At 45.1% G+C, this 27,924-nt stretch overlaps 1 protein-coding gene across 5 annotated transcripts in view; it reads right to left on the bottom strand.

The window, feature by feature from the left end:
• The window catches only part of CEP68 (centrosomal protein 68), a 34,182-nt gene extending 6,371 nt beyond the window's left edge, over positions 1-27,811 (bottom strand). The window contains exons 1-7 of one of the 5 annotated variants that reach the window (XM_030557893.1): positions 27,735-27,794; positions 19,483-19,588; positions 15,684-16,116; positions 11,983-13,527; positions 9,304-9,426; positions 6,827-6,923; positions 4,675-4,844 (exon numbers count right to left, since the gene is read on the bottom strand). In XM_030557893.1, coding sequence (XP_030413753.1) covers positions 4,675-4,844; positions 6,827-6,923; positions 9,304-9,426; positions 11,983-13,527; positions 15,684-16,064 — 2,316 coding nt within the window. In that variant the 5' untranslated portion in view covers positions 16,065-16,116; positions 19,483-19,588; positions 27,735-27,794. Of the gene's footprint in view, positions 1-4,674; positions 4,845-6,826; positions 6,924-9,303; positions 9,427-11,982; positions 13,528-15,683; positions 16,117-19,482; positions 19,589-27,734 lie in introns of those variants that run through there. The other 4 variants (XM_030557894.1, XM_030557892.1, XM_030557896.1 and 1 more) reach the window with 4 other exon arrangements.
• Positions 27,812-27,924: the final 113 nt, after the last annotated feature.

A 27,924-nucleotide genomic window follows, 5' to 3' on the forward strand; every position in this document is an offset into this window, starting at 1 on the left:
GTTCTTCCACCTACATCCATGTCTACCCTACAAACATCTGCTGGTATAGATGTGTCAGTCAGGGGTGTGAAGAAGGGGGATCCCTGATTGATAACTGTGCTGGCAAAGGACCCGAAGGGTAAATGCAGCTATATTGGCAAAGTGCTCCTAGTGCAGACATGGCCTAAGCAATATCAGCTGTCTGGCTACAAGAACTATCTAAAGAACCAAGTTTTCCAGGAGCTGGAGAGTTTCCAGAACATCAGGGTATATCCCAGAACAGAGTCTGGTTATCCACACTGGTGCATACAGCTGGCTGGGCTAGGCTTCTGGCATCCACCAGAGCTCTTTCCAAGCCGCCTTCGCTCAGCTCGTCTTCTGCTACCTTGTGCACCCAGACGACAGGCTCCTCTCCGCCCAGCTAGGAGGCCTGTTCCACATGGGATGCACCAGGGCCAAGGCAGTCCAGACACCTGGGGAAGTGTGAGTACCGGAGAGCAAGCCCTCCTCACCCGAGCCCTCTGACCCAGGACTGCCATCATCCTCCCAGGGCAGGAGGGAGCAGGCTGCTGAAAAACACTCAACAAGAAAGCGTGCTCAGGATCAGAAAACCAAGTGGAGGAAAGTTTCTTCCCGACACCGCACTTCTGGCAGCCATTTGCTTCCAGCACAGTGCTGCTGTTCACCTCACAAAGTAAACACTGCCCCAAGGGAAAACCCGCATCTCAATCCTCAGTCATGCTTAAACAATGTAAATTCTAGATTAGATAAGACACAAAGGTTTGTTCCCCTATGCTGCAGCATGGTTAAACTGGACTAGCAACAAATATGTGTGTGTCCTTCCAGCTCTAGAATGGACAACTGTGTTCGTGAACACCTCTTAAAACCTGACTGAAAATTCAGTTGTCCATGTACCCTCGGAGAAGAGCTGTGTTTGCTGTCATCACTTTTTACTTCAGAGTCCTAGCACCGACAGACACTGAAATGCTGGATTCCAAGCATTTACTGAAAGTCACCAGGGAAGGATTTAATATTAAATCCCTAGTCGATTGAATAATATATAATTTTAGGACTTCTAGTGTGAGCACTGCAGGCAATAACTCCACCAGCACACAAAGTGTTTGTTACGCAACATGCAGCAAGCCTCTCTTGTAATGTTTCAAGGCTGTTAAAAAGGACACGTGTCAAGTTTTAGGGAAGGGTACAATAATTACCACCCCCACATACATACATTTTCCCAAACACCACAAAGGGGGCAAAATAGGGTTCAACTCTCTCGTAGCCATAGAACTTAGTTTGTGGAAATAACACATGAACTAAAGCAGAAATTAGCATGGTGTGATGTAGTGGTGGGAGACACCACACTGTTTTGGGGAATGCTTGATTCCTACCAGCTCCACCCACTGCAGGGTTACCCTCTTACAGGCTGATTCAGGACAGCATTTAAGTGCCAATGAAGTCAAGAGGAATGGTCTCCTGAATCAAGGCCACAGTAACTTTTCTCCTAGTGCGACCCTTTAAATTGCTGCATCTCCCTTTCTCCCAGCCGGTAAATATTCTCCACTCCTTTTCTGCTTCTCCCTTCTTATTCGTGAGGAGATGGCACATCCTCACACAGGAACAGCAGAAGGCCACAAAAAATAGCAGGAATTCTGCTCAGACCCACTAGTCCTGTTAACAACCAGGACCAATAATGAGGAGACAATCCCACCAGGCTGCGTGGATGTTGTTAAACAAATGAACTGAACGGCTCTTGGGATGGGGTGTTTAACACAGTTCTGGCCACACAACATCAGGAGTCACAAAGCTACATCCCATATGCTGCTGTGAATGTTTATCCCATTCTGTTAGCATAAAGTGGTGATGGAGAAGAAAACACAAAGGATGTAGGCAAAGGAAGAGTCCCCTAGAGAAAGTTGTGTACTGCTGCCAAGCTGGAGAGCTATTATCTATTCTTCAAATCCCCCTATGCTAGCCGCTAATGCTTCATTTTTAAAAGGCATGTCATTTATGCTGGCTTTGGGTTACAGCCTCCTAGGCAGAAGCGATGGGCAGCTTCCTCTGGTTCACACCTTTGGCAGCCCGCGTTATTGTAACAATGAAGTGGCTTAATCCTCTCATTCACTCTGGATCAAATCCTGCAGCCTGACTCAGGCACAGCTCTGTGCGACTCTTAGCTGCAAGATTGGACCAGCTTAATAAATAGTTCTCTGAAATCTTGGGCACTCTTGTCATGCTGTATTACAGTAACACATTGTAGAAGTCAAGATCAGGGCATGTTGTGCTAGGCAACGTACAAACACCTCGTGAAGCCAGTCCTTATTCCAAAGAGCTAACTCAGGCACAGTGATTTGCCCAAGGTCACACAGCAAGTCGTCATCAGAGCTGGGAATGGAACCAAGCTTTCCTGAGTCCTGGGCCAGCAGCCTATAAACTGACCCATCCTGCCTGACTCATGAAAAAAATGCATCTTCCAGAGGGAAAAACAGGATACTTCCCAGGACAAGGAGCCACTGACCAGCATCTCTCGCACGCTGCTAAGACCTCAACCTCCCTGCACCCTTGACAGGGTTAATTCTATAAAGATAACGATCTGTTGGACTCTATACTGGAAGAGGCAAAGAATTTCATAACTACCAGGGAGATAGATGACTGGGAGAAGAGACCACGTTCTCTAGCTGTTCCAGAGCGTATATGCACGCTAAAGCCTTTGCAGAGACTCTGAAGGTCAGTGCCTATAAGTCGTCTCACACGTTTTTAATGTTTGTTAGGTAAAAGTCTCATGAGTTTACATTTCAGTGTTCTACTCACAGCTGTCACGGATAGTGCTTGTTTAAACACCAAGTCCTACAGAACAAGGATAGCTCACAAGTCTTACAGAGAGAAAAGTGTATATATGAATGAATCCAAATCCCTGTAAACTAAACAAAATACTTCTTGATTGTCCAGCGCTGATCTTTTGGCAATACCGCCCACAGCGAAAGCCCTCAATGTTTCAGAGCATAAGCTGCTTGCTGCTCATGAAGCTTTACTTTGCCATCCCAATAGGAAACAGTAGTTTGAAATCCCTTGAGAATCCAACACATTCTCCCCTCCACCGATGAGGGCCTGTAGCAGCTGCTCTAACTCGGCACAGTCCAAAACCCATGGTGAAGTCAGGCTTTAAGCCTGTAGAAGTTGGGTAATTCGCAAGGACAAAGCAGCTCACAGGCCCCTCTGCACCTTCCCCACAAGGAACACAACTTACTATAGGCTGTGCCCCGAATGTCTACCCCTGTCGTGTCTGAGCCTTCCCTCCCCAAACTCCAAGGGGTGTAGATGTTGGGAAGGGAGAGATAATGATCCTGTGAATAGCATTAACTTCTGCTGCCTTTCCCAGCAGATTTTTGGCCAGGCTTGGGAAGGAGCATGCTGTACCTAGCAGTGGCTTTCCCTCACCACCCAAAACTAAACACATGGTAGCCCCAGGGACGATGCCATGTGGCCCCCACTCATGAAGGCCACATGTAGAAACATAGAAATTCCCCTTCCTGCTCAGACCAGCAACCCATTCTGTCCTATGTCATGCCTCTGGCAACGACCACTATCTGGTGCTTCAGAGAAAGGTGCAAGAAACCTTGCAGCCGACAATCATGGAGCAACCTACTCACAGGTTCCTAGCTCCAATCTGTTAAGTTTTGGAATTATGCCTTAAAATGTTGGGTGTCTGATCTAATGTAAGTGTGGATATTCTCTTTACCCACACAAACGTCTAATGATTTTCTGAAGACTATAATTGGCCTCTATGATATTCTTGTGGCAATGGGTTCCACAGGTTGGTAATGTGTTGTGTGGAACACTATTTGCTTTTATCACTTTGAAACCTGTCGTTTTTCAAGTTAAGAACAAGAGAACATTTAATTGTCTTATGAGGAAGGGCACACAAGAGCGTCTGATTTATTTCTCTAAGCCAATCATCATTTTTGTGCCTCTCTAACACATCTACTTTTACTGGTCCCTTCTCTAAACAAAAATAATCCCAAATCTTTTCCATCTTTTCTCCCACAGAAGTCTCTCGATGCTTGTAATCAATATTGTCATTTGCCTCTGAACTACTTCTATGTCTGCTGCCAGTATGTTGTTTGAGAAACACAGTATTCTGGTTTAGGGTGGACCACTAATTTATAGAATGGCATGATAATATTTTCTATACCATACGTTACACATACTGCCACTGTTTACTTTTTTAACTGTCATTACACATCAAGCAGAGTTTCATTGAGATGATGTCCAAGTGTTTTTCCTAAGTGGTTTCATTAGCTTAGCCTCTAGCATACAGGTAGCTGACATTACTCCTTCTAGCATGCATCACCTTTCATTTGTCAGCAATGAACGTCATCTGCGGCATTCTGCTGCCCACTCACCTACTTGTTAAATCTCGATCTTGTGTCATTGGCAAGTTTTTCCACCATTCCCCTCTCATTTGCTGCATTCCCTTCAGCAAAAGAGTGCAGGACCCTTTGTGATTTCACACTTCAGAATCCCCTTTGGGGCTGGGTCTAAGGTTTTGGAATTTCCAAAATAATGTGGTCTTTAATCATACTGATAAGTCTAATTTCCAGAATGGGCTAGTTCAAGTGTTTATCCTGAGTATTACCATGTCACAAGAACCAATGCAAGAAGGGATATTCTTTCACATTTTAGTCCTTTGCTTACCCACTTGGCTTCTTTTGCCTGGGCAATCGTTTGCTTTGTGTCACTGTCCTTTATCAGGCTGTCACCCCCAATGGTATCCGTAGCTGCCAAAACTGATTCGTACAAACGTTCTGCATGGCTTTCAAGTTCTTCTGATTGTTTTGCAATCAATCCAAGGGTGTCCTTTAAAACTAACAAAAGTATCATTTTTATTACCATGGAATTTCTAAATAGTGAAGCCAGCACAGAAAGCAGATGGGAGTGTTCCATCTACATTTTATCAGATTTATTTGTAATGCAAATCTAAGCATGCATTTCTAGAAATCCTGCCTCCAGGTGCAGTGGCCGCCTTTTCAATGCCACAATGCAATGTTATGATAGAAAAAAGTTTGGGGACCCCCAAGTTGAGACTCTCTCTCTCTCTCTCTCTCTCTCTCACACACACACACGATCTAGAGATACACATGTGGTAACTGCATGCAGGTACACATGTACCAAACGTTACAGCTAGATTTCATTCCCCCTGACAGTGGATTTTTCAAAGATCGATTCACATACATGTCTGTGGGCATAGCTGTTAGCTCTCTACTTAGTTCACTCCCCAAACATATTAAAATTTTAAAAGTGCTAAGTTTTACAAAAACAAACCAATAGAAAATAGAATCCAAAACCAAAGGTCCTGAAGGCTTACATGCCCTGACTTCTATTCCACAGAAAAGTGGATGATGCAGCAGCTACTAGATCCTCCTTATAGCAACCAAGTAGCCCTCTTCTCCCCCACACCCACCCCAAGCCTTTGTCTGGAGCCAAGATAGCTCCAACACAAGCTGACTTTAAAAACCAACTAGTCTCTCTCTCTGCATATCTAATCAATGTGCGATCAAAAAACCAGGGTCCTGATCTGGCCCCTGACAGCTCCACCAGGGAAATCCACCTGACACAGGTGTGTTCTCCCGCCCCCACAGGCACTAGGCTGCCCTCGTGCGCAGCCCCTAGGGGCACGCTCCAGCTATTCTGAGCTGCTGGAGTGGCCCACAGGTGTCTATTTAAACAAGTCCTTACGTAGCACAGGCTCGGGTGCTGCAGCTCTAAGGTGCACCAGGGGCCGTGTCTAGAATTCAAAGGGTGCAATGGAGGCTTAAAGCCATCTCTGCTCCTCCTGCTCGTGTTAAATGGCCCCTTCCTAGCACAAGATTTACACTCCAGTCCACAGGGAGTTTGCCACATCAGGGTTATCAAATCCTTAATACAAAAACCGAAGCATTGACATGGAAACGGAGGCAGAACCAAAACGATGATGTCTCCTGCTGCTGCTACCGTGTATTGGGGAAGGGCAAAGAGCGCTCTATGCCTGGAGCAGCTCGGCTGCACTACCTGCCAGTGCTGTTAGAGGAGAGGAAGGCGCAGGAGCAGTCTAGAAAAGGGAAAAGAGAGCGGCCAACCCTGTGACCTTATCATTACAGAAGAAATAAAGCTCTGCTACGGTCTGTTATCAGCAAACTTCACGACAGGAAGGGGCGTTGCTGTGCGGTAACATCTCCAGCTGAGTAACGGCTGGAGGCAAAGTTGGCAAGTAGCATGTTTGAGAGACAACTATACAGAGGTACAGGAGAGAAGCATAAATATGTGGCTCTCCCATTAAATATCTGAGAAAAATCTGACAAATGCCTTCTGATTTGAGGTAGAGCAGAGGTGGCTTGGGGAGGTTTTGACACTAGTTTAAAAAATTGTCAGCTCTAAGCTAGCCTGTAAACGATGGCTTAAATGGAGACAAATAACTAGAATAGTCTTCCATCAATTGGAGTCTGAACTTCAGTTGAGGGGCCAAACACAGATCTCAGATTGACTTGCCATGGATTTCACAAGACTCACACCTTCACCTTACACCTGCATCTTCAAGGGCAGACTTTAGTCCCCAGACTATAAGTAAAAAGCTATTACCCTCCCCCTAGGGCTTGCTGATAAACAGCCTTGTTTCAAGTTATCATCAGCCACTTCCCTTTAAAGCTGCCACTAATTTTGACAAGGTTGCCGAATCTCTCCCTCACACAAAGCGCAGCTCAGGACATGAATCTCAGAGTCTGGCTGCAGCTGGATGTTGACCTCTTGCAGGTTTTGTTGTCTCACAGAAAGAGACATTCTCCACATCCTGTCCAAAAGAAAGTCCCCTTACCTGGTGAATTCGATGCCATGCATTTCAGGAGGGTTTCGCCCCTTCGTAACACGCTCTCTGTCAGCGTGTGGTGATCAGCTATATCTTTCTTGAATTGCTGTGAAGAAAACAGGTTTTGATTTTACAAGTGTTTTGGGGACCTTATACCAGGATAGAAATGTACCACTAGCTGCTTGCATCATGCTGCCTAGAGGGAGACCTACGATTGAAAGGACCTCAACATTCCTGATCCCCTGGCCTATGGGAAGCAGCCATTTTGGAGGTGTGATATGCTTGGTATTTTGGGTAGAGGTGGGCCCAAAGGTGTCCTCTGGATATGAATTTTCCCTTAGTTTTGGGGGTGCTTGGATCCTGTGGTCTGACTCCAGATCAGATAAAGTAGCCTCACAGAAGGCTCTGACTTGGACCTACTCATCCCAGGAAATCTGCTCACACAGTTTCCATTGCAAAGGGTACACGTGCATCCCTCTTGCTGAGCTATAGGGTACCTTACACGTTCCAAGCACTTTAGGTCCCACCGTAATCTTCACAGTCACCCTTGGGAGGTAGATGGGTAAGTATTATCCTCCCCACTTTACAGAGGGAAGAATAGACGGAGCTCAGGTGATGTGCCCCAAGGCCAGGCAGCGACTCTGGCAGAACAGAACTAGACTCGAGTTCTGCCACCACCCTGAGAGCTACGCGCTAAACCTGGGAGCACACAGCCTCCCAGAGTCCTGGGCACCTCCCCTGGGGAGGAGAAAATGAATAAGTCCCTACACAGGTAACCAAAGGTAACTAAAAAGATTACAACTAGTAACGGTCCATTCATTCTACCGCTCTGATTTCTCATCACATGCCAACACAAGTGGAATATTGCTCACTGCCCTAAAGAGATACAAAGAAAAGTTATACTAACGTCTAACTCGTCGAATACCTTGATCACCTGTGCCCCACACAGGTAAGGAAAGAGACACCTGGAGACAGAGGGCAATTAGTGGGCCAGGCCAAGCAGAAGATGAAGCCCAGCTGGGGAAGAGCTGAGCGGAGAGCACAAAGGGAGGAAGCCCCTGCTGAGAAGGTGGCTGCAGGGAGAGAACGCCACAGTGCCTGTCTGGTTGTTAGAGAGTGGAGGAAAAGCCTTGAGAAGCAGAGGTACAATAAGCCCAGGGCGGGGCTGCGGGAAGGCCAAGGAAGGCAGAAGTCCAGGAAGGCAGTGAACAGTCTGAGGCAGCAGTGGAACCAAGAGAGATGCCTTGTTCCCTGACCAGCCACAGGGATGGGTGGGATTGAAACACCCTCACACAAGGGGGAGGAGGACTACTGAGTGTGGAACTGGGAGAAAGCCCTGGGAGGCATCACTCTGCATGTTAGGAGGACAACAATCCTGCAGAGCCCAGAAAGGGGTGAAGAGCCTGCAGCGGAATACGGAGAGTTATGTTTATTTGAGCTGAGTTTATTGGAGGCTTTGTTTACCCTGGAAGGGGTGGGGAGGGAACTAAACATGACCAGGCTGGAGGGGCATGTCCTGAGGAGAGGCAGAGCACTTGAGCGCTGGAGGGCCTCAGCTGTAATCAGGAGATGCTAGAAGAGACGAGCCTGAGATGCCACACCCAGCCATGGGGGAGCTCACCAGTGGTGAGTCTAATCTGACACTTGTTTTATTCAGAAGGGATAAAATGGCCTACGCATCACTTAACACCTTCACATGGACTCTAGGTGAGCTGTGGGACTGACCCCACACCCGGAGTGGATATTCTATGGCTCTGAGTCCAGCACATCTCTGAGAGGAAAACAGAATGGTAGTGCAGATACTGTCCGCAAATGGGCAGGGCCCACCCCTTTGTGCAGGAAGATACAGCAGGTAACTGAAGAACATATCAAGGAGAAGTACTAGAGGATGTTAATAAAATACAACAACGGAATATAAGGTTCCTTCCCCCAACCACACAGAGAAAGTCTAAATAAAAACAGTTAGAGCTACATGACACTATCACGCTGACCAAGATAACCTCCTGCCCTTGTTTCAGAACACGCTCTACTGAAGTATGCGGAGAGAGATTTTCAAAAACGCTCCCAGCACTGGCCTGACTCTTCTACTGAACTCAACAGGAGCAGCCATCTATCTTAGGTACTTACCTGGCCTCCATTATTGTAGTACCTGAGCATCTCACAAACTTTTATCTATTTATCCTCAGAACGGCCCTGTGAGGTGGGGCACTGGTAGTATCCTTACCTGATAGATGGAACTGAGGTACAAAAAGGCTGAGTGACTTGCTCAAGGTCACCCAGGAAGTCTGTGACAGAGCACAAATTGGATACAGGTCTCCCAGACTAACACCCAACAACTGACCCAAGGCCAACACTGAGTCTTTTTGAGGGGAAAAAAAAAACCCCACCCTCCTTAAGTATAAAAAAAAAAAAAGAGTTTTATGCAATATTTCCTACTAAATATACATGTCTGCGGTGAAAAGAAAAAGATCAGCAAATATAGTTACCAGGTAACGATGTAAGGAGGTCTTCACACTTCCAACATCTGGTTCGGGTGGAATCCAGTTGTCTGTAACTTCTGCTACTTTATACAGCCAATGAATTAGCTCTTCTAGCTGACAGCAAAATATCTACTTAGATGAATCACAATAAAAGGCATTACGTATCTATTTTTCCGTAACAAAGATATAATGACATTAATATGTGGCCAAAGGATGCTTCATAGAATGTTTATTCCATGCTGGCTTAGAATCACTGCTCTTGAAGATCCTTGTTTGAATGCTGATCTCTTCCTTCTCTTCTCTCCCGCTCCCTTCCGCCACACAAGAAAGCTATTAATTTATTTGGGTTTAACACTCTTGAAATGAAAATTAGTGTCTAAAAGCCCACTGAACAAAATTAATATTGCGAGTTAGCTTGCAAGAGCATAGGATGCATCTCAGGGCACAAATGAGGAGGGAAGGCAGAGAAAGATGAAAAATTACCAGCATACCCCAAAATGTATTCAACATGGCTAACATGTTACTAGTGTTATTGACTTGACTTTCAAATGGCTATTACAAAAGGCCTTTTAGTCAACACAGAGTTCTGCACAGGTATGAGGGTTTGCTTGCTCGTGTCTCTCTGCAGGAGCGGAGCCCCACTTTTTAAAGCACCAGAGTTATTGAATGGTTTTGCCATGAATCTTCCTAAAGGTCTATTTTTAAATTAAGGGTACGTCTATATACTACCCGCCGGATCGGCGGGTAGTGTTCAATGTATCGGGAATCAATTTATCACGCCTCGTCTGGTCACGATAAATCGATCCGCTAATCAACACCTGTATTCCACCTCGGCAGGAGGAGTAAGCGAAGTCGATGGGGAAGCCGCGGCAGTCAACTCGCCACCATGAGGACGGCCAGGTAAGTCGCAGTATCTTAGAAACACCCCTCCTCCCCCCGCTAGTGTAGCCTAGGCCTTAGTGTGTGTGGGGGGGTGGGGGGGGGGCATTTTCAAAGCCACAATAAGGCCGTATTTCTGCAGGGTGCTGAGGATCCTCTGTACGAGCTAAGCATCTTCCACTGCTTTGAAGATAAAGATCTGGCCCTAATTCACCTAACTCTTGTCTACACTAGAAAGTTGTAGCACTTTAACCATACCAGTAATGTTAAAACAGTACCACCACCCCCTCCTCCCCACCAAAAGGATGCAGTTATATTGGTATAAAGGAGCTTTATACTGGTATAACTAGCCTTGTACAGGAAGGGGAATAAGCTATTCTGGTAAAAGGCACCTTTGTACCAATATCTGCATCCACACTATGGCTTGTACTGGTATAACTATGTCAATAAAAAAACCAAACCCACTCCCCTGCCTGAAACACTTATACTGTTACCACTTTCAGGTTTAGACCAGGCCTAATAAGAACTTATGTGGTGCAAAGTACAACCAAACACATACAGAGATGAAACTCCCCGTTCGAAATGCCGAGGCTGGGATCTGTGGGCCTAATTCTGATCTCCCGTACAGCAATGAGTTAATCCTGCGCCTAAGAACAGCAAGTCCTCCCTACCTGTCTCTGTAACTGGCATTAGCCATTAGCAACACAGTCACTTATTTGGAATACTGACAACCATGTGACCAAACCAACGCAGTGTGACGCTAGGGACAAACGCACTACTTAGGAAGGTCTAGACCCAGCTGTAAATAAAGGGAGCAAAAGTCCAACAGAAAAAAAAAACAACCACCCCTAACCCCTGCCCCCCTCTTTCAGAAATGTCATCAAAATGCAGAGAAATGCAACCAGCTCAACGGCGAGTCAAAAAACTGTGTGAGGGGTAGGAAAGTACCAAAAGTGTTTTTCCTTTCCCCTTCCCACCATCACATTTCAAAGCTGGATAAAATGTTGATCAATCCTAGGAGTTACAATGAAAATTCTGATTTACAGCATATTAAGAAAAAGAGACTCCCTAAACTTTTCTGACAAATATCTACCTGATTTCATTACGCACTTAAACAGGAGACAACTCACTGACAGGCTCACTAACTTTCCAGCAAACTGGGGTTCCCCCATTGTAGTTTGGGGGAAGAAAAGCCGACAATTTCACAGTGTCACTCTTGCTGTGTCTACCCTAGACTGTTTCCCTTAAGATTTCCCACTAGGGCAGCTTCACTTTAGTGGCAACACAGGCAAGAGCGCTTGTGTAGACAAGTCACCAGAACCACCAGTGTTTCCACCATCCATATCTAACCCTGCTCAGAGAAGGCCTATGAAAAATGGTGTTAAAAATGCCAGTGCCTTGTCTATACTAGAGCTCCTACTGATGGAGTTGCACTAGTGGGAAATTTTGTAGGCGAAAGTCCAGTGCAGACACAGCTTTTGAGCTTTTCAGTATATTCAAACCTGAAATTCAATGTGAACTCAGCAGACACGAAACCATAGTACTTCACGAAACTGCAGGAAAAAACTCCTGTTGCAGGCTAGGCTCTGCACTTTAGCCCAGGTGCCACAGACAGCAAGAGTTATGTGGCATTCTGGAACCTCAAGCTGGCAGAGATGCCCTCCCGCAATCAGAACCAGTCTGCTCCAGTGAAACGGAACGTATAAATTAGTAGCAGCTGCAGGAAATTTAAACGTCATGCAAAAAGAATTGGGAGGAAAACAAAAATACACAGACATCTTCCATTAATTTCTGGTTTCAACCCACCTTAATACACTGCGCAAGTGACTCTTTCTGTTGGTCCTTCCCTTTTGTTAGATCCTGCCCTTCACTCTCCAGTGCACCTAGGTATCTCCCATCTAGCATGTCCCTGATGGAGGGCATTCCCAATCTGCTTACAGATTCCCTGTGGTCCTGGCTACTCAGGTTAATATTTTCTGTAGAGGGCTTCTGAGAGCTACATGCATGGCACAGAACACAATCCTCACTGCCCTGAATTCCATATTTGTTCTCTATGCTGCCTTGATCTTCAACCAAGTCAGATAAAAGGTGACTTCTGCTGCCAATGTAGCATGGAAGGTCTTGTTGCACCTGGTCATGCCCAGGTCTCCCTTTAGTCAGCGAAAGATCAGACAAATATCGAGCCAAACCTTCTAACTCCTTGATTCTGGGAGGCAGGGAAAGAAATTCTTCATCATTCTCCCATGCTTTTTTCAGTGGCAGTATTTGCGTAGTGGGTACAAAATGACTGGCACCGTTTTTCTTTACCTGACACTTTGAAAAGTCTTCATCTCCTCTACTCCCCCAGCCTCCCCCATCTACGTGAGTTGGATCACAGGAACTTAGTCCAGCACACTTAGAAGGAAGGAAACTGTTTGCAAACCCTCTAACGGGATCTGCTTTGGTGGCAGTAGCAACACATTCTGCAAAGGACACTTTTGTGATGGGTGAAGGTCCATAGTAAGGAACTGCTCCTAAATACCCTGGCTTCTTAGACAAGGGAATTGAAAATCTTTCTGCCGAGATTCCACACTCCTTACTCTGGCTTACGTTGCTCCATGAAACATGTTGATTTTGATCAGGTGCACTGATACCCTTCAAAGTGCTCTCAGGTGAAACAGAAAAGCTGTCAAGGTCTATACCAGAGTCATGGAAGAAGGGATCAGGCATCACAGACTTGATGTTCTTCGCAAGCTGGTATTTTGGCTTCAAAGGGTAAGTGTAATCAAGCAAGTCCTCGTATTCTTTATTAGGGTTCCAGTGTGGAGACTGCCGGTCCGGAGACGGAGGTAAAGAATCAGGTATTGCGCATGCCCAGTAATCAGCCTGAAAGGACGACCCCTTTTTTCCTTGTTCCACAGCTACGCAGTCATCAAAGAGAGGATTTAACGGCCTGCGTGTGCTGTGCACGGGATCTCCTACTGGAGTAGAGCGACTGGGCAGATACCGGGAGGGGAAGACTTCAGATGAAGGAAAAACCCTTCGAGCTGGTAAGCTTCTTGATCTTATCTCCTGCTGTTCAAACTCATCGTCTTCTGAAGGTGGTGTGGAAAGGCTCGATCTGGAAAACGTTGGGATTACGGTATCAAAACTGGGGAGTGTTCTGTTAGGCAAAGCCTTCAAAGTCGTTGAAGAAAGGGAAAGTGAGGCCTGGCTCCCACGGTCAGCATTTAGGGCAGGAAGGGACTCAGAACTGGAGATGTAAACATTGGCGTCCATTGCTGAGCTCTGAAGCGTTGGTTGATGCTCAGGAGCATTCGGAAGGTGCTCCTTACAGCCAGGACATTCCACCATTTTCAACTGCTCAAAACACTGGAGGGGGGAGCGGAAAAAAAACAGAGAATGAAGCAATCGTAGTTCACACATTAAAGGCCTGCGTAGTTCGTGTATGGCTTTGACAACATTAAAAAGGCGTTTCGCCAATGGGGAGAATCCCTGCAAACAGAAACAAGAAAACAGAGGTCTAACTCATAAGGAATTCTTTGAGCAAAACAAGTAGCAGAAGTGCAGATAAAAGCCCCATTGTGTTGTCAGCAGGGCAGGAATATGAGATTCAGGGCCTAATCCAGGCCTAGTGTAAGCAAGTGCTCACATGTCGAATCCATTGCTTTCAGGGGAGTTGTACCCATTTACACCAGGACTGAAATGAGCTGGTAATGTCACCGTATCTGCGGCGAGGCAAGCTAGGTACTTGAAGGCTGTATGACACGAGACACCATTATAAAGTCAGCCAGAGACATCATTATAAAGGATGTGTTGTGGGGAAAAGGGATGTGAAGTGTCATCACACTACATTTATTTATTTAGAGTGTTTAAATACAACACACACCCATCCAGTGCTCTGAGCCTCTCTCCTATAAACTTACCATCATCACAACAAAAACAAAGGTCCGTGCAGAGAGTAGCCAATCCTCACCTGCTTTAACGAGGAGAAAGGATGGGCTTTGCAGCATGCCCACAATGTTACCAAGTTTGGGTTTTTGTGGACAAAAGGAGTCCACAACTGAAGGTCCCTCAGAACATACCACCAGCTGCTCCCTCTCGTTTTTATTGAGGGAGCTCAAGCATCTCTGCCGATCTGAACAGTGGCAGTGTGTGGCAGGGAGAGGTAATCTCACAGGTAACCAAGTCTCTCACTGTTTGTGGCTTTCCCAGGTTAAAGCCAACATTTTGAATTCCACCCAGAAGCTTATGGGAAGCCAGCACAGATCACCAAGCACTGGTCAGATTTGCTCCCAATGTGCAGCACACTAGGCTGCATCGGCTTGTGATAGAGTATGTGCCCCACACAGTTGACAAAGGAGTTAACTGGAAACAGAGAACAACTAGTACACAGGGTTGCACCTGGAGGCTGGGCCAGACCTAACTGATGATGAAACCCAGCTGGGGGAGGTGCTGGGTGGAGAGCATAGAGGGAGGAAGCCCTTGAGAAGACGGCTGCAGGGAGAGCGGGGAAGGACACTGCAGTCCCTTGTTGGCTGCTAGAAACTGGAGGAAAAGATTTGAGAGAAGCAAACATACGGTAAGTCCCGGAAGTGGCTGTGGAAAAGGCTATGAAGGAAGGAAGAAGAGTCCAGGCAGGCAGAGAGAAGTCTGACAGAGAAGACTCTAGCTGCTTGCCACAGGGTGCCAGGACTGGAATGCAAGGAGAGGGAGGACCTGGGTTTCCTGACCAGCCACTGGAAAAGATGATGCAGACACACCTTAACGCAAAGGGAAAAATGACAATGGAGTTTGGAAATGGGCCTCTAGGGAGAAAGCCCTGGGGAGGCATCCACCTGTCCAAGAGTGAGAGGCCAACCTCACAAAACCTGGGAAGGGATGAAGAATCCGTGGAGGAGTGAGCCTGGGTAGAGGCAATGAGTTACGTTTATCTGAGTTTAATTTACTGGACTCCATTTACTCCAGAAGAGGTAGGACTAAATGTGATCTGGCCGCGGGGCTGATCCGCGAGAAAAGGCAAACCATCACAAGGCTGGAGGAGCTACTTACAGGGGGTGCTAGAGGAGAAGAACCTGCTATCCCCTGCCCAGCCCCAAGAGGGCAAGTGATGAGTCCATTCAAACACTGATCTAATACAGCGTTTAGATGCACATCACTGGCCAGGTCAAGTGAAAGAGACTACTTGCAATCATCTGGAGGAAGGCTCCAGATTCATGCTCCGAGACGCTTACCAGGAACAGAAGGATTTACCAAAAAACAAATTACTCTGAAATGCTTTGTTAAAATCTTTCCAGTAGCCAGGCTAAGGGCTAACGGAGGAGGATGTCTGCACTGAACTTCATAACCAACAAGTCTACCTCAAAGGCCAACATTTACAAACTTGGGGGCCCAAAGTCAGGCTCCTAAATAAGCGAGATGGGGCTTGGCACAAGTGAAAAATCAAGCCTAGCATAACAGATCTCCAATCTCATCTGGGGGGTCTTTTGCTGAAAATGTAATAAATAAAATAAGTGAAATCTTCTCACCTGCTGCCCTCCGGGATGGGAAAGAGTTCTGCTAAAGCGATGGGGTAAATAGAACCATTCATGGTAGCAATCAGTTAATGGCTGCCTCTCCATGTACGTTGTTTTTACTTTTGCTGTGGAAAACCTGGAAGAAGGTGTTAAAGACACTTTATAACAGCTGGGCTTTCTCTGGGAGACACCAGTTACTCTGTGGCCTGTTCCATCCATTGCCACATCCTCAGTTCCTTTTGGGGATGACTTCACTTGCTTTGCTTCTAAAAGCTGATGCACACTGCTAACTAGCTCAGGGCTGTCGGTCTCTAGTTCTGCGTAGTTCCACCTACCATAGGACTTAACATTCAGTGAGGCTTCAGAACCTGATTTTCCCACATCCAAGGCCATTCATGCAGAACTCCTTCCCTTCACAGACCATGTGCTCGTAGTCTTGAACTCTCTGAAAGAAACAACAAAGTGACCCTCTTTCCCCATTTCCACACAACTAAAACAACATGGATTTGCTTTACCCTGTCTAAGTACGGAAAAACACTTTAGCCTGTCCTGAGCAAAAATCATTAGATCACATAATCTTTGTGCACCTTCAACCACACGAAATAATGGCACGTTTGCTTTCATTCTTTCCAGCACTTTTCTGACTTCACATTACAAGTTAGTATGCTAAAATCATAGTTTTGCTCTTTGGAGAGTCACTTTTACTCTAGTGGTACATTGGGACCAAATGCAGGTTTTGTACCTGCTCTGACAGCTCTATGGTTGCTAACTAAGGACCATGATCCTGAGAGCACTTTTGCACATGAATAAAATTACTGGGCCCAAATGAACAGCCACTCATTTCAACAGCAGCTGTGTATCTAGAGTGGCTAGACAATCAAGCCCTAAAGAACTTCTGGAACAGGTAATTTCTTTATAGGGATACATGAGGGTTTCTCTGCAGGTCGACTTCTCTGAAACGGAGATGTTAAGAAACAGATATAAAACAATCATCTCAAGGCCTGATTGTGCAACTTCTACCTTGATGAGTGATTGATTACTCATGACTAATTGCTCATTGATAGGAGGGTCAGGCAGTGGGTGCGCCAGTCATCCCAGCTTTGCTAGTTTAGAAATAAAGATCAGTTGCAGTGACAGGGTGGCATAGATTACTTCCACCCTGGGCAAGGAGTGAATTGCGATTGAAGACTGATCTAACTTAACATTTTAGGTCAGCCTAGGTACACGACTCATGGATGTGGAAAATCCACTACCCCTGAACAATTTAATTAAGCCAACCCAACCTCCAGTGCAGATGCCGCTAGGTTGATGGAAGCATTCTTCAGTTGACCCAGTTACCACCTTTGAGAAATCTATTCATTACAGTGATGGAAAAAACCCTTTTGTCGCTCCAGGAAGCATCTACGTTATACTGCTACAGTGGAACAGCTGCAGCGCCGTACCTGTGCCATTGTAGCGTCTGTAGTGTAGACATAGCCTGAGTCACAATTCACTTCCTGATTTGCTCCTGAGCCATTGCACCTACATGCTGCCTGTTACTCAGGGCTTGTGGAAACTCCATGATTGAGCCCAAAGGGAATAAGTTTCCGCAGTCCCTGAGTAAGATTCCGCTCACTCTTGAGGAGATGCTCGTCCTTCACACCAGTGGGACACAGTTATGGATCTTCCCTGCTCTACCCAAGTTGCCTTTTATACATCTATAGGGTCTTGCCACAAAATCCTATGCACGCACCATTAAATTCAATCATTCTTAGAAAGTAAAGACTGTACCAATACAACCTGACAGTACAATTCGCAATGCCAGTTATTTTTACACCAGGGATCGGCAACCTTTGGCACATGGCCCCTGGCGGGCCAAGACGGTTTGTTTACCTGCTGCATCTGCAGATTCGGCCAATCGCAGCTCCCACTGGCCACGGTTTGCCGCTCCAGGCCAATGGGGGCTGCGGGAAGCGGTGTGGGCCGAGGGATGTGGGCCGCCACTTCCCGCAGCCCCCATTGACCTGGAGCAGCGAACCACAGCCAGTGGGAGTTGTGATTGGCCGAACCTGCAGATGTAGCAGGTAAACAAACCGGCCGGGCGTGCCAGGGTGCTTACCCTAGCAGGCCACGTGTCAAAAGTTGCTGATCCCTGTTTTATCCTATCCCACTCGAAGGTTCAGACCCAAAAGCAGCTACGTGATTTGGATACGTTTCAGACAGTTATAGAAAATGTCACTTTGTGATAGCCCAAAAAGTCTTGCAAACAAATTACAGATCCCTGTTAGCAAAAATGTTTACGTAGAGCTTTAAACTGAACTTCTGATCTCTCAGAAAAACACTGTTCAATGACAACACTATACACTTTGAACCCATAGTCAGTATAGGTGCACCCCAACTGCGCAAACACTAATCCAGTAACAACCAGCGTGGTAAAATAATGTCAGCCATTACTGTCATTCTGTTTCATTTAACATGTCAAAGAACACACCTGGTGACAAACATTTTCGCTCAAGATCCTGTGTACTTGAAAATCCAATAAAAAGATCACATTATCTATCTTGTCCACAAGTATGTTACTAAATAGATCCTCGGGCATCCATGGCAGCAATGCTCTATAATCCCCCAAATAGAAAGTCATAACAAAGGCTTGCAGATGACAGGGCTAATTTAAGTTAACGAGTATGTGGAAGGTTTTAAATAGCTACTAATTAGTTTAGCTGGATCTGAGCTGATCCAGGAAGATCACCACTGTGCGGAACAAACACTCGTAGAATTTTTCAACCAATAACTGAAGGACTTTTTTTTTACTTTTTTTTAAAGAACACATGGAAATAATTGTTTTTATATACATGAGATCAGGAAATCAACAATGTTGTGCTCAGGTTATTGCACCTGGCTTCCGAGAGAAGCCTGTTATAATTAGAATGGGTCAAATAATATTCACCAAATTAAAATCTGGCTAATGTTGGCTTTACCAACCATTCACAAACCAGTGCTGTTATTTGCTAATTTATTAGGTAGTTAAAAATATTTATAGAATATTACAAATGGCATTTTTTTTTGGAGTTTTTGAAATACCAAATGTTGGTATTTGAGCTAACAAACTGATGTTGCCAGTATTCTGGTGAATAGTGCACATCTTACTGTGACAAATACAAGTACTCACCAGTCTCAAAGTTTCACAAACATGAAACCACTTCAGCTAGGTCAAATTGATCTGATGCCCCAGCATTAGCTAAATATTAGTGGAATGGCTTTTTTGCTAGTCAGTTAGCTCAAGCTAAAATAGTAAGGAATGAAAGGAGACCACCCGAGGCAAATCAATAGCAAATTCAAAAGGTGGAACAAAATTGAGAGCCTTTTGAAACTTTTTAATTAACAACCTCCTAGCTCAGCGGTTCTCAAACTGTGGGTCAGGACCCCAAAGTGGGTTGCAACCCTGTTTTAATAGGGTCACCAGGGCTAGCATTAGACTTGGTGGGGCCCGGGGCTAAAGCCAAAGTCAGAGCCCCACCAGCCACATCTGAAGCCGAAACCCAAAGGCTTCAGCCCTGGGCGGCGGGTCTCAGACTTTGGGTTTGGCCCCCCTGCCCGGGGTGGTAGGGCTCAGGCTTCAGTTCCCCTGCCCGGGTCCGTGTAGTAATAGTTGTTGTCAGAAGGGAGTCTCGATACAATGAAGTTTGAGAAACCCTGTCCTAGCTGGTTCTGTCTGCAGCAACCACAATTATGACCTGTCCCTGTGGGACAAATCGGGCATGACCAAATCAACATTCAGCCACGGAACATTCGTCAGATGAGAGAAATTCTTTGCAACATTTCATAAATTTACCAAACATCCTTAAAAAAGTCAACTGGTATCAGATCGCTTTGCTCTGTAAGTTCCATAAGGAGTTGTAGGGATGGGATGAATCATCAATCTTGAAATTTTTCACAAACTAATAATAATAAATAATATATTTTTAAAAGTAAGATCTGATAAATCAAAACATTTTATTTTAAATTTTGACCTTTTTAAGTTTTAGTATAAACTAACAAATTTCAAACTTCACCCCCAAAATTGGGAGGATTTGTTGCAACTGACTTTCCTCAGGAACAATTTTTCCTTGGAAAACTCCGTCCCAGCTATGGTCACCCTCCCTTTGCTGGACATCCAAGTTGTAACTATTTATCTTCTAACTATGCACCTCCTGCCAGCACGCATGTGTGTGTGCGTGCGTGCGTGTGTATTTTCAAGAGTCAGATTCTGGGTCTGGGTATGCCTCTGTTCTAATGGCAAGTGTGTCGTGGGCAAAAGTGCAGAGTCCTTCCCCAAACACACACTCCACAGTGCTGCATACAGAATCCTGGCATCCGTGCTCCCTAAATACAAGACATCCTAGGGCCTTGGCCATACTATGGTTGCAGTGATGTCACAGCAGCAATTCTCAGCCTTTTCCAGACAAAGATCCCACATTAGTGAATACATGTAAGTGAGATCATGGGCAAAGCAATTCTATATCCCACATATTCTCTTCACTCTACCCAATCAAGATGTTTTTGCTTAAGGTCAGACCTGATTGCTTAATTTTTCCTTTAATTCATAACCTTAACTCTGACCAAAATAAATACTATTGTTGCATCAGGAGGATCACCCCATCCAAGAGGAGAGCTAACAGGGAGGCTCTCCTGTAACTCTTCTTCCCAGCTACTGACTAACAAAAGAAAAGAGGTGAAGCCACAAGCAGAATGACTGGGATATCCCTATTCCATGCCAATTGCTGGTTGGCACCATTGTAAGTTACCGCAACCTTCGGGCTGCTTTAATTCAGTGCAAGGGGGAGCAGTGCTGCACGCAGATGCAGCAGGATCAGGGTGTCAAATGTGGGCTTTAAGCCATCTCTGTGCACACACCTCTCCCTGAATTGTGCAGTTCATCCATATATTTTGTTAATTCCTTCAGTGGCAAAATCCTTCAGGATTTAACTATGGATCCCAAAATATAACAAAGATACTAAACTGGCATCTACTAGACAATTCCATTCTCTCCTTGTTGTTTTCACACTTCCAGTACTATAGCCCCCTCCCTTGACTGTCGCTTATATAAAGGTGTATACAGAAGGTCTGATTCAGACCTGCTGTAAACAATGCAACTTCACAAGTTGCACCTGCTAGTATCTGTCTAGACTCCTTAATAATTTTTATCATGCTTTCTTGAATTCCTTCTGATTTGTCAACATCTTTCTGATACTAAGGTGCCCTAACATTGAACGTGCATTATTCCAGCTGTGTGTTACCTCCCTGGTCCATAACATGATCTCCCTGCATAGGCAGCCCCATGTCAAAGCTAAACAGAAAAGGGAGCTGTTAACAGTAGGAGAAGTAAGGGGAAGGTATCCATTTAGCTGTAATCTATGCAAGGAACAGCTTGAATCTCCAGTGCTTTAAATTTAAGCCAGCTCCTTCCTTGAGTCTTAGCATGTCTGAAACACACACACTTTATCCTTTCATTCTAGTGTATGAACAAGTTACTATTACTGTCTATTCCACAAGCACTGAGACTTCTGGAAGCTGTAGTTTAGGATACAGAATAACTGTCTATGACTATTTTTGCTGTTGGATAGTTCTTGCATTTCTTTAACCACAGGCTTTGAACTCTTCAATTTAAAACATCACCACTAACTTCAATATAAGCTTCTTTTTGGGGGAGGGGCTGAGGGGGGGCTGTCACTGTGCAAATCCTAAGAGATGATGATCCCCTCCACAACTCCCACTGAACTCAATGGGCCTGATCCAGGTCCCATCAGGATGAAGAAAAAGCAATTATTTGTAAACATTTCTAAATTTAAATCAGAATTTTTTAATTCACTTTTTAAAAGATAACCTGTTTATAATTAACTTTAAAATCACGATGACCCCTATAAAGGCCCAAACTGACTCATCTTTTAAAAACCAATAAATAAAAATATAGTGCATCAGTGAACCCTCTCCATATTAGCAAGTTAAAGGGTGATGCTTTTTAATTATATACGGTATTGCAGGGGAAACATCTTTAACTTCTGAGGTTGACTCATACTTACAAACATGTCACAAGCAAGTATTGCACTGGGTAAATATCTATATTAGTTTCAGTCTTTACAATGGCGTGACTGCTGGTATTTGCACTTCTAATGTAAGTACTTCTCAGTTTCTGCTGTTCAGAGAAGATTTGGTCTTAACATATATAGTTTCAGTTTAGCTACAAGGCGAAGAGAGAAATGAAGAGAATATTCTTTGGACCACTTCATTCAAAGCTGAGAAAACAATTGGAAGCTGAAAAAACAGGAAAGCTTGTTTTCCTGATGAGATCAGTTTCTGAAAACTTGGAAGGTCATGGGGCCAGATTTTCAAGGCACCTCAAGATGCAGGTAGGTGCCTAGTGAGACTTTCAGAAGTCTAAATACCACTAAAAATCTGATCCATGATGACCAGATCGTCAGTTCACTAACTATATTTAATACTTCCTTTGTTTAATAAATCAGTTTTAAATTAAAACGTGTTTGATAAACTTTTCTTTTGTATACAACACATTTTAAGGTCATTTTAGTTAACGGATAAACAACTTTCAAAGGCTCTTTTGACACATTTTTAATTGAATTCCAATTTCCATCCAAATGCAGCTTGACAGAAATCACAAGTAGAAATAATCTAAGCCAAAAATGGTGAGTGTTGTATTTCTTAACATAAAAAACAGAAAAATGAAGAATCTGATTAAATGTATGTTTAGCTGTATAACTGTGTAAATAAGTGTGTATAGATACAGCGTATTCTCCTGGTAACAAAAAGTTACAACCAAATATAGTCTTTACATTTTGATAATCAGCATGTTTTAATGCTTATACTAGCCAGAGAGAATGTTTCTTTAGGGAAATAACTAAAGTACAAATGCAAAACAAGATTAAAATCAAGTACCAGGGGGTAGCCGTGTTAGTCTATAGATATTCAGGCCTGTCTGCAAAGGCCTATATTTTAAGAATTTAGGTGTATTCTTATCACTTAGCTAGTTATAGAGGTATAAAAGAAAGAATCAAAATCACTCTCTGTGTAATTGCCTTCTCTTACCGTGACAGGCTAAGGCCTTCAGCTAAGATGTAGTTAGGCAGCCATAAGCTGGGAAGTGCATGGTCACATCCTCACATTCCAAACTAGTCACACTGAAATAAGGTGCTATTAGGAATACAATCCTGTCCTGATATTCCTATTACCTCCAGAGAAGGGGAAGAGCCTAGAAGATGTAAAAGAAAACTTAGTTTAATAGCATCCTGTCTGGCAAGAACTGACTTATCAATAGAGGGCTGGTCTACACTAGGGGGGGTATCGATCTAAGATACGCAACTTCAGCTACGTGAATAACGTAGCTGAAGTCGAAGTATCTTATATCGAATTACCTACCGTCCTCACGGCACGGGATTGACGTCCGCGGCTCCCCCTGTCGACTCCGCTACCGCCGCTCGCTCCGGTGGAGTTCCAGAGTCGACAGGAGCGTGTTCAGGGATCAATATACCGCATCTAGATGAGACGCGATATATCGATCCCCAAGAAATCGATTGCTACCCGCCGATATGGCGGGTAGTGAAGACGTAGCCAGACACAGCTGGAAAACCCTTATGTCTGTATAGATGTAGTTGTAAAATACTCACTTCTGTATTGTTTTGTATGTTTATTTGCATGGTCTCTGTCTGGTTTTGTGATTGTTTCTGTCTGCTGTATAATTAATTTTGTTGGGTGTAAACCAATGAAGGTGGTGGAATATAACTGATTAAATAACCATGTTGCAGTATGTTAGGATTTGTTAGTTAAATTTCAGTAAAATGATTCGTTAAGAAATAGCTAAGCAAAACTCAGATTTTACTATATAGTCTGCAGTCAATCAGAAAGGGGGGGAAAATGGGAACAGGGACTGGGGATGGGGGAATTGGGATCATGTTTTGCTAAAGGGGGAATGGGAACAGGGGATGGGAACAGGAAAAGGGACACAGGCTAGGCTCTGTGGTGTCAGAGATGGGAAGGGGGACACTAAGGAAGGAAACTGGAATCATGCTTGCTGGAAGTTCACCCCAATAAACATTGAATTGTTTGCGCCTTTGGACTTCGAGTATTGTTACTCTCTGTTCATGCGAGAAGGACCAGGGAAGTAAGAGGGTGAAGGAATAAGCCCCCTAACAGTCTGTATCCACAAAAACAACAAGGAGTCCGGTGGCACCTTAAAGACTATGGGCTTGGCTACACTCGAAACTTCAAAGCGCTGCCACGGGAGCGCTGCCGTGGCAGCGCTTTGAAGTGTGAGTGTGGTCGCAGCGCCAGTGCTGGAAGAGAGCTCTCCCAGCGCTGTACGTACTCCACCTCCCCATGGGGATTAGCTTGCAGCGCTCGGAGCTGCGTTCCCAGCGCTGCGGTACTGTTTACACTGGCGCTTTACAGCGCTGTAACTTGCTGCGCTCAGGGGGGTGTTTTTTTCACACCCCTGAGCAAGAAAGTTGCAGCGCTGTAAAGCGCCAGTGTAGCCAAGGCCTAAGGGTATGGCTACACTTGCAGCCGTACAGTGCTGCCGCGGGAGCGCTCCTGCACCAGCGCTTTGAAGTGTGAGTGTGGTCGTGGCACCAGCGCTGGGAGAGAGCTCTCCCACCTCTGCAGGTACTCCACCTCCCCATGGGGATTAGCTTACAGCACTGGGAGCCCCGTTCCCAGCGCTGGGGCACTGTTTACACTGACGCTTTACAGCACTGTAACTTGCTGCGCTCAGGGGGATGTTTTTTCACACCCCTGAGCAAGAAAGTTGCAGAGCTGTAAAGTGCCAGTGTAGCCAAGGCCTAACAGATTTATTTGGGCATAAGCTTTCGTGAGTAAAAAACCCTCACTTCTTCAGATGCATTTAATGAAAGTTACAGATGCAGGCAACTTTCTGTAACTTCCACTCCATGCATTTCAAGAAGTGAGGTTTTTTACCCACGAAAGCTTATGCCCAAATAAATCTGTCAGTCTTTAAGGTGCCACCAGCACCAGACTCCTTGTTTTTAAGATTAAAATCAATTATTTAAATCCAGGTTTCCTGCTTGCTGATTTAACTCATGATTAAAATCAACAATTTAAGCCATTTAGCCTTGTTTACATACAATTTTTGTTCTCCAAAATTTCCCACTGTTGCATCCACCAGAGGTACCTACAGCAGGAACACTAGTATCAACTGGCACTTCAGCCACTGTTGTCTAGATCTTCTATTAGCACTGGATAATTCCATAAAAAGTCAGTGGGCTCAGAAGTTTTGTCTACACTAGTGTTCTTAATATTGCATGGGGGGCCATTGGTGGGGGGCAGGGCAGGACTTTAGTCCCCTCTCCACGAGTTTTATAGGGGAGGTCTACTCACCCAGCCCCAGCCGGAGCTATTAACTGAGTGTTCGGAAGCTGGGAGCAGCACAGCCTTTGCAGCGAGTTTGTTTATAAACAGAGGCAGGGCGATTAAGATAACAAAAGGCTTATCATTAAAGTAAATTAAGGATCGTTAGATGATCCTGAAAGCACTGCCAGGCACTTCAGTTAAAAGATAGGAAACAAAGGGTAGAAATAAAAGGTGACAATGAGAGAGGTAAATAGTGGTGTCCCCCAGGGGTCTGTACTGGGACCAGTCCTATTCAACATATTCATAAATGATCTGGAAAAAGAGGTAGCAGTGAGGTGATAACATTTGCAGATGATGCAAAATTACTCAAGATTGTTAAGTCCAAAACAGACTGCGAGGAGCTGCAAAGCTGGGTGACGGGGCAATACATTGGCAGAAGAAATTCAGTGTCGATAAATGCAAAGTAACCCACTTGGCAAAATATAATCCCAACTATACATACAAAATTATGAGATCTAAATTAGCTGAACTCAAAGAGATCTTGGAGTCATATGTGGATAGTTCTCTGAAAATATCTGCTCAATATGCAGTGGCAATTAAAAAAGCTAACAGAATACCGGGAATCATTAGGAACGGGATAGATAATAAGAGAAAAATATCATATTGCCTCTATATAAATCCATGGTACGTCAACATATTGACTAGTGCATGCAGATTTGGTCACCCCATCTCAAAAAAGATATACTGCATTTGGAAAAGGTACAGAGAAGGGCAACAGAAATGTATGAGGAGACATTAAAAAGACCGGGACACTTCAGCTTGGAAAAGAGAAGACTAAGGGGTGATATGATAAAGGTCTATAAAATCATAAATGGTGTGGAAAACTTGAATAAGGAAATGTTATTTACTCCTTCACATAACACAAGAACTCGGGGTCACCAAATGAAATTAATAGGCAGCGGATTTAAAACAAAAAAAAAGTATTTCTTCCCAGTCAACATGTCGAACTCTGCCAAGGGATGTTGTGAAGGTCAAAACTATAAGAACTAGATAAGTTCATGGAGGATAGGACCAGCAAAGGCTATTAGCCCAGGTGGACAGGGATGCAACATCATGTTCTGCATGTCCCTTGCCTCTGTTTGCCAGAAGCTGGGAGTGGGCAACAGGGCAACCTGATAATTACCTGTTCTGTTCACTCCCTTAGAAGCACTTGGCATTGGGCACTGTTGGAAGACAGGATACTGGGCTAGATGGACCATTGGTCTGACCAAGTATGGTCAATCTGATGTTCTTATATAGAATCCAGATGTATCTGCTCCCCACTGTAACCCACTAGACCCCACTCTCCTCCCAGAGCTGGGATAGAACCCAGGAGTCCTGACAGGGCCTCTCGTTCCACAATTAGTAATAGAGTAAGAATATACATTAAAATTTTAAACCTAACCAGTGTCCCTTAAGTGACTTGCCACAAGATATCATAACATCTTGTTATTAGAGCTGAGTGGGTCTAATATTTATTTAATTTTCTTTCTTCTATAAAAGAATTAGATATAGGGTTCCTGTCAACTAATTGCTAAAGTATCTGCCAAAAAAAAAAAAAGAGTTTAATGCCTAAGTAGCCCCAGGAATCATGGTTAAAGCCCTATCCCCCCCCCCGCCCCAAATCTGAAAGGGCACCCCTGACATTGTTCCCAGTGGTAGAGCTGAAGTGGATTTAGGAAAAGGCTAGCAGAAACAATGGAAATTTCCCCACCACTTGGGAGCAGGGGCAGGTCCAATGGAAGTTGCGGGACCTCAGCATCTCTCAGGAAGTGGCCCCCACACTCAACATTTGCCACTGAATGGTGTTAAAAGACCCTATTTGACAAGCAGTTTCTTTTTGACTTACATCTGGATAGAATTAGAGAAAAACGACTTTATCTAAACAACTGTGTCCTAGCTCCAACTAAGTGCAATTGGCTCACTCTAGACTTTAAACACCGTTACTGGGCACTGGCACGTCCTGACACCCAATAAAGACTCTAAACAACTTTAAAATTAACATTAAAAATCAGGCCGTGAGCTCCACCAGGCAAGGATTTAACTTCTCGGTCACTGAGCTGAATCCACTATAGAGCACCATATATAGCAACAAGGCTGCCTTAAGAATAACCAACCAAAATGAGAAGCCAATGCACATTTGCACTTAATATTCTCTAAGTGCCTAGCATGCGGTGAGTGACTGGTGAGGTCAATAATAATAGTACTGCTAAACACCACATTGGTAACAGGCAGCAGCAGATTTAATAACCACAGAAAGATTATGATCCTCCCCCTCGTCTAAACATCTGGTCAATCCCAAAATACTTTTGCCATTTGGCAATGGAGGAGAATGGATCGCTGCTCAGCCAGCAAAGGCAACAGCTCTGGTGCTTAACTTTTATCACAAAAAAAGAGCGCCAAGGCTGGATACCATTTTTGCAAGCTCCTAGGGCTTGCCACTGAAACCACTGATTTATCCCCCCCCCGGCAATCCTAGCCTCAGTAGAGCCTGAAGCTCAGCCCACACCCAGAGAGGCTGGCACTGATTCTGCGCTCCCTCGCAGCAGGCCAGTTTCAGGCTGGTGTGACTCCACTGGAGTCACTCCGGATTGGCGCCTGTTGGAATGCAGAGCAGGATCCAGCCCACACCCAGGGCTCTCTCGGAGAGCTCCCCTTACACACCGCACCGGGGAGACTGGCGCCTACCTGCCAGGCGGAGGGACAGCGGCCACGGCCTCCCCCGCGCTCCATCAGCCGCCGCCGCGGCTACGCTTCCCCCGCCCCTACAAAGAAACCTCCCTTCGCCGCTGCCAATCCGCCCCCCGCCCGCTCCGGCCAATGGGAGCCGCCCTGCCCCGCGCAGCCCCTCGCAATGGGAGCGGGCAGAGTGACTGGC

Source organism: Gopherus evgoodei, chromosome 3 (genome assembly GCF_007399415.2).
Source record: "Gopherus evgoodei ecotype Sinaloan lineage chromosome 3, rGopEvg1_v1.p, whole genome shotgun sequence".
NCBI lineage: Eukaryota > Metazoa > Chordata > Testudines > Testudinidae > Gopherus > Gopherus evgoodei.